The sequence below is a fragment of the Hippichthys cyanospilos genome, chromosome 5 (genome assembly GCF_059441005.1).
Source record: "Hippichthys cyanospilos isolate Australia breed blue-spotted pipefish chromosome 5, RoL_Hcya_1.0, whole genome shotgun sequence".
Taxonomy (NCBI): Eukaryota; Metazoa; Chordata; class Actinopteri; order Syngnathiformes; family Syngnathidae; genus Hippichthys; species Hippichthys cyanospilos.
The window spans coordinates 20,800,447-20,812,704 of record NC_142373.1 but is presented as its reverse complement, the minus strand read 5'-3'; the positions used below and the strand labels follow the sequence as shown (position 1 = coordinate 20,812,704).

General features: G+C 43.0%; 1 protein-coding gene across 2 annotated transcripts; it reads left to right on the top strand.

Moving 5' to 3' along the window:
• The first annotated feature begins 622 nt into the window (after window positions 1-622).
• Window positions 623-12,176, top strand: heg1 (heart development protein with EGF-like domains 1). Of its 2 annotated transcripts, none has more exons than XM_088416109.1 (14): window positions 623-1,048; window positions 4,157-5,183; window positions 6,224-6,702; window positions 6,820-6,933; window positions 7,381-7,503; window positions 7,580-7,683; window positions 7,759-7,814; window positions 8,760-8,920; window positions 9,697-9,831; window positions 9,920-9,962; window positions 10,052-10,089; window positions 10,195-10,282; window positions 11,257-11,434; window positions 11,522-12,176. In XM_088416109.1, exons 1-14 carry the CDS (start codon window positions 814-816, stop codon window positions 11,663-11,665), a joined length of 2,925 nt encoding a protein of 974 aa, XP_088272235.1. In that variant the 5' UTR covers window positions 623-813; the 3' UTR covers window positions 11,666-12,176. The 2 variants fall into 2 exon arrangements, with proteins under 2 accessions (XP_088272235.1, XP_088272234.1); XM_088416108.1 differs by having other exon boundaries at window positions 624-1,048; window positions 6,817-6,933.
• Window positions 12,177-12,258: the final 82 nt, after the last annotated feature.

Sequence of the window (12,258 nt, the reverse complement as noted above, 5' to 3'; positions counted from 1 at the left end):
TCACATGAAAGGAAAAGCATTGAAAGAAGACACCAGAGGGCTGAAATTTCACCCAGATGGTGATATCAAAGTTTAACATGGCACGCCCATGTAGTTATCTCACTTGCAGGAGTGTGCCATTCCTTGGAGAAAATCCTGCCAGAGTGATGTGGAAGAAAATGACCAGAACATTGTCAAAATATTGCACAAGAGTCGAGCCTTCTTGTGATCCGGATCTGGCCCATGGCTGCTTAATTTAGAGAAAGGGGAGGTTTTAAAGTATGGAGGACCAAAACTGCCATAATAAAATGAATAAACGATTATATGAAAAGGATACCAATGATTATATGGGGGAAAATACCATGTATAAGTATTTCTCTATTTAATTATATTACAGATGATTATACATTCAGTATATAATATTATTTCTCTGTTTAATTATTTCATGGTCCAGTGTTATGGAGGGCCGATTAATAAATTGTCATGAATGAATGAAATGTCTCATTTTAAAGTTGCTTTGCGCTCCAGATCGCAAATGGCAACTCTTAACAATGAGATAAAATGCAAATTGGGCAAAGTCGCGCGGGGAAAGTGGGAGGAGCCCCGGTCCAGCTCAGCGATAACAAGAGAAGGCTGCAGTTTGCCGCCTATCCCCCGGCTCGCTCATCTTCCTTTCGCCCGCCGATCGAGCGAACGCAACGCCGATCCCCAGCCCGGCGCGACTCATGGAAGCTCCCTAAAAGGCCAAGCTCCCCCACCACCCCCCTCCATGCGGTCCCCGGGAGAGCCTCTATCCTCGACTGGAGAGACCACCGCGCCGGCTTCTTTGAAATCATGAAAACGTGGTGGCGGGACTCGCCCCTCGGCTTGATCCTGTGGGGGCTGGCGCTCACTCGAGCGCGGCCCCTCGGGCCGGGGACCCCCGCTCGCGGCGGCCCGGATGCGGGGACCGCGGCCGTTTACTCTCCGAGCAGCACGGAGTACGAGTTGACTTCCGCTTCGGAGTCCGCCGAGAGTTCATTAGCTCCATCCCCGGAGGACCTGCTGTTGCCGCTCACGCGCTCTGCGGGTAAGATGCGAGCCTCCGCGGCCTACGCGACGAGTGACGTGCGGCTGCAACCTGCACCGCAAGCCTCGGACATTGTTATCGTGGGCCACGTTGAAGTTGTGGTTTCTGGCGGAGGGCCGTTATGGCGCGGGAAGTCGTCACAGTTACCTGCTTTTTAAATCAGAAGCCAGTTAAAACGGTTCAAAAGGAGGCTTGCTGAATAAAAAAAGGTTTCCCCAAAAAGTTGAAGACAACTCATGAATGCGATGATTTAGCCAGAAACTCAAAAGTCACAATTAGCATATGCCCGGCCACAAAAAATGATGCAGTGGGCCATATCTGACCCCTGGGCCTTGAGTTTGACACCTGCTGCTCTGTCTTTTTTTTGTTTTGTTTTTAAAGTCATATTTACGCCCCTTGGTTTGTTTTTGACAACCACAGTGCGTCTTCAGTGGTTTTTACACCGTTTTACCCTGGAGGCCTACCTAAGATCATTATCTATCAAATTTGAAAACGTGTTTTTTTTGTTTGTTTGTTTTTTAGTATAATCGGCCATTAAAAACTGTTCAATAGAGGGATTGGTAAATTAAAAAATGAGCGCGTCACAAAAACGTATAATAAAATTGAAGACAAATGCAGTATTTTAGCCAGAAACTCAGTCACAATTAGCATTTTCTGGGCCACTTAAAATGATGTGGTGGGCTGGATCTGGTCCCTGGACCTTGAGTTTGAAATCTGTTCTCTTTATGATTATTCATTTCTTTAATTAAAGTCATATTGTTGGGTAACTGATGCCAATCCGATTTTGTTCAAATATCAAACAACACTTTAGCACTCTATTGACGGTAAATAATAACGTAAGCTAAGCAGCTGTAGATGAAAGGAGAAATCAAAGTCTCCTTTCACCTGTTGATCGAAGATGTTAAACTTTAACCTGCGAGATGCCACCTTTACTAAAATTTGAATAAAATCAACAAAAAAGAACACCCTCTGCTACTTTGTTTCTTAGTTACTGTACATTCACCTTTCTTGTTTTGCAGGCGAGCGTATCGTATTTCTTTGTGATGTTTTCTATCCTCAGCAATTCAGTGATTACAGTATTGGAAGGAAAACAATAGAAAAGAGGTTTCAGTCACCATGTGTCCAACATGTGCTTTCTCAAACTTCCACAATAGGGCTCAATGTTGCCGATGACTGTTCTAAATGCTATTTATCATAATATTAGGCACATCTGGGAATTATATAATGCAGGGGTGTCAAAGTCATTTTTCTCATAGGCTACATTGTTGTTATAGTTTCTGTCAGAGGGCTGGAATGACTGTCAATTCAAATAATAAGTGGATTAGGCACACACTCATTCAGTTTTGAAATCAGAGGATGATAAAAGCTGTTCAAACAAGATTTTTTTTTTGCCCCCTAAATTTTTATAAATTGAAGTCAACTTGCAAGTTTGGTATTTTAACAAGAAAATAAAAGTCAATTCAATATTTCGCGGGCCACATAAAATGTTGTGGCGGGCCGGATTTGGCCCCCGGGCCTTGAGTTTGACACCTGTGCCTTAGCGTGATCCATTACACTTGTACGACCAAAAACATAAATGTGAATAGTTAACATCACTTGTAAAAACATAAACATTTTATTTTCAGTTAAGAAATCAAGATGCGGACCAGGAAGAATCTTATTATGTCACGATAACTCTTCCAGTCTGAGTCTTATGTCTTCAATGTCATCCAAAGAGTGAGGGCATTGAGAATATTGCAATAAATGAGTCACACTCTGTTTTCATCGTCATCTTCGTCAAAGTCTTTCTGCTCCATGTGCGCAGGACGCCGGCCAAAAACTTCACACAGACTTTTAGCGCATCACATGCATACGAGTTATTTGAGGCCGCATTACCTCAGGGAATCAGTTTGAATGAGTGAACTTTAGTTCTTGCCCCTGAAGGCAACATTTTCATCTTCTATGTAAAATATCTTGGAATTTTTGGCGCTTAAAAGAGTAAAAAAATGAATACTACCTGGCTTGTTTTGGAACTCTTTTGATACGGAGGCCACTCGGACACCGAGGCCTTCCCCCATGACAGTCATAGTGCTGTTGTGCTTGTACTATTTTGAATAGTATTAAAAAATAATAAATATGAAGTTATATAAATATGTACCAAGATTTTATCGGTCTGGCCCACTTGGGAATAGATTTTCCTCCATGCGCCCCACAAGCTAAAATGACACTCCTGGCATAAGATATAAAAAGTATAGCAAATTACATTCAAAATAATTTAGTTTTCCTTTTAAACAAAAAGACAATGCATGTAAACAACACAGACTTAACGTGAGGATTTATTTTTGGTATTGTTTTGGTCCTGTTATTATGTCAAGAAAGGGGCTCCCTCATTCTAGTGATTAGCCGGTTGAAAAACAACTGATTTGAAGTGCAAAACCCGGAGTGACACTCCTCCCTTGTGCTCACTCAGCTTTAGGAAGGAAGCGACTCATTCCCAAGCAGAGACCACCGCCGCCATATTTAGGCCTTCAAGCCTTTGTTAGAGTCGCTAAGCCCGCCTGCCAATTGTTCTCCGCCCAGAATTGTTCCAAACAGCAGTACTTGCAGCATCATGCCTGTGGATGGATGCCGGTTTACTCACTGCCCTCTCGTGGCTATTAGTTGAAGCGCACTTCACATTAACTGATAGTGTGAAAACCTGAACTCTCAACTACATTAATTCCCCAAATATATGACACGTTTTTTTCCCCAAAAGTATGGTTGCGTCCTCGAAACCGGAACTTAAGAATTAGAATTTTAATACATTTATTTTTTATTCAACACCATTCGAGGAAGATTGATCTGTCAGCCACATTAACCCAGTTGAAACGCACAGATGTGCAATTTTATATCGGCTGTAATTACGGTAACGGGACGAGCTAGCGGGCGGACGTCCATTCTTGTTCATACACAGGAATATAACTAAACCAGAGTGTATCATGTATAAGTTATGACGTCTCCAGCTGATTCCATTAAGTGTGGCAAGCTCCGCTTGGAGAACACAGAAAGGCATTCCAACAAAACAAAACAAGCAGATCGGTGGTTGGGGACTTCTGCTCTAAATAACAATGGCGTTTTGTTTTTCCTCAGATACTGAGCAAACACAAACCGTGAGAGAAACAAGTACCAGATCACTGGAGGGTGTCGGCGGCTCCACCGAGCAGTTCACCTCATCCCCTGTTCGGACTTCCTCCCAGACCAGAAATAGTAGCACAAACTGGAGGGATGACTTACAACGCCAAAACCTGCCTGAGGTCTCCACTGGTGTGTCCAGCGAGGCAAACCTGCCTGAGGTCTCCACTGGTGTGTCCAGCGAGGCAATGTTGTTCCGGATGTCCACCGAGGACTCCAGCGTGCGGCAGGACAGTCCGGTTTCTAATGTCGGTCTAGGAAACGCCGTGTCGTTCCCGTCGCAGACGCAAGTCCTCACAGACAGCATCTTCGCCTCGACCGCCGTCAGCAGAGCCGGCGAGCGGACGCTGCTCTCTGTCACCGCATCTTTCTCGAACAACAGCGCCCCCTACTCAGGCTTTACGGAGCGCTCCAGTTCTCACCAACCTCCTCCCACTTGGAGTATTCCATCAACAGGGGGAACAGAGACTGAGGACTACACTCACAGTGTCCCCTCTGTCAACAGCGAACAAACCAGAGACAGCTCGCTCACGCAATCGTCTTTTCCCGAGACGTCCACAGGAAGCCAAACTGTCGCCGGGCCTCCGAATGCAACCGAGCATCAACGCATCTTAACATCGGAGGCAACGTCACGCTCCGCAGCCAGGATGTCCATCACCGACCGATCGGACGACTCCATCTCATCCACACCTCCAGTCGTCCCTCCTGTAAGGAGCCCCACTTTTGTGTCCTACCAGGAGCCCACAGCGGAACCCTCTGCTGAATCTTCTACCACTGCTGAATCTTCTACCGGGACGGTCAGCTTCAGCACTGACAGCTTCATCCAGAGCACGGAGGAAAGTTCATCCAAAAGCTGGGAGCAAAGTGGAGGCTTTATTTTTACCACGGTTCCACCCGTGATAAATAGTATGACAAATCAGTATGACTCCCGTATGGAAACAACTGAGGTCTTCATCACCACCACGGCAGGCGCGGTCACTGAGAGGTAAAGTCAAGGCAACGTCAATACTTTACCGTATTTTCCATACTAAAACATACAGCCGATTATAAGGCGCACCTTCAACGAATGGCATACTTTACAACTGTTTTCAGATATGAGGTTCACCGTATTATAAGGCACATAGAATAGAAGCTACAGTAGTGGATGGGTGTGCGTTAGAAATATTGGTGCCATAAACTCATATTGAATAAGACATTAAATTGTCAATATGCCAAATGTACCATGATCCCCCAAATATGAGACACTCTTAATTTTGGGGTCAAATTCTGATATTTTTTTTTATGTTACCATGTATAAGACGCACCAAGAGTTTGGCAAAAATGTAAAAACTAAAGCAAAACAGAAATTCTTTATATTTTTTTGTGTTCATAAACATAATTTATATATTTGTTAAATGTTTAGTGTGCTTCATATTTCCCAGATTGTGAGCGGTCAGTGAAAGCTACGCTCATGTAACGTTGAATGCATTCATAGCAGTTGGTTTTCCTTTTCCTTCTCTAGTTCATTTTGCCATAAATACTCAAAGTTGCACACCATCCGAGTTTCACCAAGTTTATAATTGTGTGTATATGCCAAAAGACCACAATTGATTAACAAGTTAATTAGAATGCATTTTCGTGTTCTGTAATCGCAGCACTGGGCTGCATACATACCTTGCCACTCTTAATTGAATCAGATGAAGACATCATAATTTTTACATGATCCTGTCCGTTTTAGTAATATTCCTGTGCATAAACATGGATGGACTCAGACGGTGGTTCAGTTTGCTCGCTTCTTTTATATAAAATAATGCTCTAAAAACGCACATCTGTGCATCAGAACCTGGTTTATATGGCTGACAGATCAATCTTCCTCGAATGGTGTCGACTGAAAAAAATTCAAATCATCAATACTGTTTATTGGAACGCGCCCATACTTTTAGCCTTCATTTTTCAGAATAAAAAATGCATCTTGTCATGTATTTAGCTGTTGACAGCAGACAAAAGCATGATCTTCTAATGCATTTGTGTATTTGCTCCCAACAGATGGGAAATAACAGAGGAGGATACAAGTCCATCAAGTGTGTCTAGCAGCAATTCCCCTTTGCTAGCAGCCACTTCATCTTTCAGCCTGAGTAGCACGTCCGTTATCTCTACTCCAGATTCTCCAACCCAAGCCACGGTCCCTTCCACGCCCTCGCCAACCGGCGCCCCCACCCTGTCTCAGCAGAGCTCCGCAACCCCAAGCGCTCCCTCGCCCGACACCAGCCGAGCCCCTGCGTCGCCGGTCGCCATCGCCGAGCTTGCCGACGTCACCACCTCCAAGCGGGAAACGAGCGCCGGCACTCTGGGCGTCACCGCGCCGAGCCGAAGGCGACAAACTGCCGCTCCTCGCGCTTTTGACAGCCTGACGACGAGCACGGAAGTTCCGTACACTGCCGGCAAACAAAGCGACGTAGTGACCACGGAGGGAGTCACGCCCACAACGCCGAGGCGTGTCCTACCCACAAAAGCCGCACCAGCGAGTGAGTAATCGCCAAGTATTTTCAAATAAATAATTTTGTAGGACTAATAAAATAATTATTGACCAAGGTACTATAAACACAAAAATAAATAATGGCTGTTTCTTCCATGAACAGCAGGAGATCCTTGCGTGTCCAACCCGTGTATGAATGGCGGGACATGCATGAGCTATGAAGGACATCAGTTCACTTGCACGTGTCATCAGGCTTGGACGGGCCCCACTTGCAACCAGGGTGAGCTTCCACATAACATTTGTTACAAGTTACAGACTGTATTTTCCACACTATAAGGCGCACCTTCAATGAATGGCCTATTTTAAAATTGTTTTCATATATATGCCACACCGCATTATTAGGCGCATAGAATAGAAGCTACAGACGTGTGTTTCTTTTTGAGCACAAACTTTATTTTCTTATACAACACAGTGCATCAGAGCGGTGTGAGCGGTCGCTAACTCTCCCTGCAGCCTGGAGCACTAAGGAAAATTGAAAGCTTTTAGGTGCTCCCTATAGTGCGGAAAATATGTGGGGAAATTACCCCCCATTTTACATTCCTTTTTTGAAATGGTTTTGAATGGCCTCATAAGAATCCATACAGTCTTGGTATTGATTCACATACAGATTCAAATGACATCAAGTCTTTGCTATTCAGTGTCTAACAAATAAAATGTTATTCTACAGATATGGACGAGTGTGAGAAGGACCCCTGTCCCGTTGGCTCCAGATGTGTAAACACCAGGGGTTCCTTCAGTTGTGAGTGTCCGCTGGGCTTCCATTTGGAGGACGGACGGACATGCACCAAAGGTAACTTTATATGAAGCAAATCACTTCATTTGCGAATCTCTTTCTTAAATGTAATCAATACGGTCTCCCTTGATAGCAAAGATCTTTTTGGGAACATTCAATGTGAACAGAGCGTCACATGACCCGAGTTTCTTCAAAAACGCCGCCATACATGAGATCCAGAGGGAGATTATTCAATTGGTGAGAAACAAATTCAATATCTTATTATTGTTTTGATTTTTTTGACTTACATTGTCATGCTTCTCTCCATCTCAGCTCAATGCCTCCTTGTCCCAGCTCAAAGGCTACAGCCGCTCCACGCTCAGCAACAAGTGAGTCAGCCTTTGGGGGAAAAAGAAAAAAGCACGCACCTGTGTAGGGCGCTACAACCACTAGGTGGCGACAAAACACATAGGCAGTAGGCCTGAATTCAAATTAAAGTCGGTTTACCTGTAGATCAGCGTCAATAATAAAACAAACATGCAAAAATCCTTTAAAAATAATGATTGGATTGATTAATTGTTTCAGGAAAATACAAGTTCATAAAGTAATATATGTGTTCAGTAGGTTATTAATTTTTTTTATTGCAAAAAGCCAGATTATCCCTCATACTAGAGTCGTTGATTATTTTAAGGGGAACAAATATTTATTAATAATTACGTTAATTATTTCTTTTTGTGAACGGATCTCTACTGTAACCCTAAAACAGGATGGTTTATGTTCAATGTTTTTATTTTAGAGAACAGGTCTGACACTTTATATTGTTTATCTTATTTATTATTAATTATGTAATTTCTCTTTGAGAACAGATTTCTACTATGATCCAAAATAAGACACTTTAGGTTGATTATTTTTTTGTGGACCAATACAGATGAAGTTTGAAAAGGTCTAAAGTTAAATAAATCAGATACTGATGGCATGTTTTAAGTCTTTTTTTTTTTTTAACCCCAAAATGCTTTGCACTGGTTAGGAGTTCTTGGCTGGAAAGATATTTCACAGGAGGTACATCACCGACAAAGGTTGAGAACCACTGATCTATACTACACAAAGAGCAAATTTTACTGTTTTTCACAGAAAAAAAAAAAAACACTAGCAGCCACAAACCCTTTTTTCATTATCTAGAGGGGGTAACCCTGCATATAAAAATAGCAATTAATCCTTCTGTCATTCATGAAAATGAAACCAAACCTAAATTAAGAGCCTTCTACTCATAAAATGAGGACATGTGTGAAGGACATTGTACACTCATGACTCATGCAAACATATGCTCCCTATAGAGAAGAGGACGGCGTTCATATATCGGCCATCAACATTTTCTCCAGATCCTCCGACGTGACCAGTGCGGAGGTCTACAACAACATCCAAATCTTTCTGAAAAACTGCAGCTCTTCGCCGTCTCACTGTCGCGCTGCACTGCACCACAGACTTACTTATCACGGTAGGCAAAGAAATACCCACAAATCGTGTCCATTACGACAGTCTCTTAGCTGTCACAGTTCATTCTAATATAGGGTTGATGATTTTATTCTATTATTGTACCATTCTACTCATGTTAGCCAAAAATTAAGCTCTCAGCAGTTATACAGTGTTCCCACACAACCTTTTTGTGCGGCTTCAGTGCTTCACTATTTTCTTTTCCCCCAAAAGGCTGTCAGTTCACAGCAGCACCTACCCGATGTACAGCAATAACACTTAACAGCCTGTTAATACTCGCTCTTGTTCGGCCTCAAATGAAGGCACTTGTTCGTAAAACTTAAACCGCTGCTTGTTATTCTTTATTAAAAGAGTGGTGGCATTATAGAAGGGAGTTTTGGCAACACCCCATCACGACTCTAAGCGGTGCGCGCTTGTGGCTGTGAGTGAGCGAGCAGCGAGGAGATGTACATGTGGGGAAGGGGGTGGGGGTGTGAGCGGCTACATGTGGGAATACCAGCACAGGCTAAGCCTGGCCATTGAAAAAACTTGCATCATGAGTAATGAGTAATGTACTCTTGGCAAATCCTACTTATCACGTGTACAGGACGCACCAAGAGTTTTTAATCACGTGGGCGGTTTTCTCCTCATTAGCTGTGAAAAACAAGTGAGCACTGTGTTATTCAATTCTAAATTTAAACTAGATAATGAACTTAAGGAAAGGTGTTTTTTTCTGGTATTTTGGACCACTCATGGAGTAATAATCGTGTTCTTCTCATGGGTTCACACACTGTTATTTAGTGGAGAGTCTATGTGCGGCCCAGAAGGTACAGTGCAACCCAGAGCGTTCCAGCTGCACTGATGTGAGCGGCACCGCCCAATGCCAGTGTCTGCCAGGTTATTACAAGCACAACCTCGATGACCTGTCCTGCTTAGGTAAGCCCGATGTCCGTTTGTGACAAAAACATAGTCAAGGACCACTGAAAGGTAAAAATCTGATTCATTGCCATCTGACTTTGTCCAGAATGCGGGGATGGCTACAAGCTGGAAAATGGCACCTGTGTCCCGTAAGTTCATTTTGAATGATTTTTTTTTTTTTTTTTTTTAGCTGTATAAACGTTACTTAGGACTCACATTCATTACTGTCCTGTTCCAGGTGCATGTTTGGATTTGGAGGATTCAACTGTGGAAATTGTAAGTGGTATTACTCTTGACTTGATGATTGGTTGCTTTCAACTAAATCAGACAACGTGAATAGCATCTTTTCCCATCTTTAATGCGTTTCATTTTGCCCTGCAGTTTACAAGCTGATTGCAGTTGTCGTATCGCCCGCGGGGGGCGCCCTACTCCTTATCCTCATCATTGCTCTTATTGTCACATGCTGCAAGTAAGATTTTCTTTTCCTCTCGCAGCCCTATTTTCACAAAATGTGTGTCTTAACTTCACATTTACAGACCTCCTTCACATAAACGTGCTTTTACAACCCTCATACATGTCCAACGTGGTTAATTGCAGGCATCTTTTATCTTTCATACATGTTTTTAGTGATGTCACCATTTACGGCTTAGGTGCCAAACTCCAGTCCTGGAGGGCCAGTATTCTGCATGTTTTCCAGTTTTCTCACCCAACACACCTTATTCAAATGAATGGCTTATTAGCAAGATCCGCAGACGCTTGAAAATGATCCTTATCATTTGAATCAGGTGTGTTTGCGAGAGAAGGTTAAAAAAACATGCAGGATACATGGATACATACAGGAGTATGACACCTGTGATTTACAGGCATTCTTGAAGATTTCTTTTTTGTTCGTTAGGAGTCCTTGGTGACTTTAATGATGTACTTCATATTTACTTATTGAACTTTGGAAATTAGGGTTAGGGTTACACTTCAAACTCAACCCTCATTCAAAATAGTCACTTTAGCGTTATTTCTGAGTGAACAGAGGGACGCAGAGCAGGGGAAGATTGTGAAGCTTTTTCAAAGGCCTTGAAAGTGGTACTGAGAGTGGAGGTTATTAAAAAAAAAGTCGTTCAGATCTTAAATGACTGGGGTAGATGCAGTACCACATGCCCCCCACCAGAGGTCACACTTGCTGGACGGGTGGAGTTAGTATGTGGGTTGCGGTCTCCAACCACACTTTTTTAAAATATAAATAAATAAAAATGCTTGACATCACAAGATGGTGTATCATTTAAGACGCCAAGGAATTTATTTGGCAACGTAGGAAGACAAACCGTTAGTAGTTTATGCCCACTATTGAAAGGGTCATAGTTGTGTATAGATGGAGCAAATTCACCCCATTAAAGTTGGCTGACGAGTGTAACTGGTTATGTTAAAAGCCGAGCTTGTGTCTGTTACCAGGAGGGACAAAAACGATCTGAACAAAATCATCTTCAAGAGCGGAGACATGCAGATGTCTCCTTACGCCGACTTCCCCAAGAGCAACCGCATCTCCATGGAGTGGGGCCGGGAGACCATCGAGATGCAAGAGAACGGCAGCACCAAGAACCTGCTGCAGATGACTGACATCTACTATTCTGTAAGAAGACTCCTTTTTTTTTTTTTTAAACCAATCTATCATCGTCTTAAAGGGGAGAGTGAAGAACAACCCTGTGCTTTCTTGCAGCCTGCGTTGCGCAACTCTGACCTGGAGAGAAACGGACTTTACCCATTCACAGGCCTGCCGGGATCTCGCCACTCGTGTATCTATCCCGCCCAATGGAACCCGTCTTTCATAAGCGATGATTCACGCCGCAGAGACTACTTCTAACGCAAAGGCGCGCTTCGTTACTGTCAAGCAGCAGGCCAACGAGAATCACGTGTCAGCAACTGACTAAAGTGCACAAGTTTGCAAGTAAAAATCTTCTCGGCCCATTTCAGTGCCTTTGCATGGGTCGCGGGTCATTTCCGTTCATGGCACGATCGAAAATGCAAAAGTATTTGTTTGGGGGTTTCATGAGAAGCTTCCATCGATAGCACTGACTTTGTGATCTGATGCCAACCTTTATTTATTCAGATTGTCCTGTACTTGGACATTCGGACATTTCTATCAAAAACCCCGAAAAGAAAAAAACCTGTGGCTTTAAGTGTGTTTGCAATATGTATGTGTCTTTGTGTGAAAGGAGTTGATGTTTGTATTCTCCAATTCGTGCCTCGAAAGTCTCGGAATGTAAAGATGTATCATAATTGCTTTGGAATACAGTATTATTTTTATATAGACTCTTTTCTGGCGTTTTAGTCGGATGTGTTTATTTAAATAAAGTCATATTGTTATTAAGACACCTAGGGATTGTGTTCAATTGTTTGAAAAAAAAAATCTGAGACACGTAAAAATAGTTGTTGACAGTTTCCACCTTTTGTGGT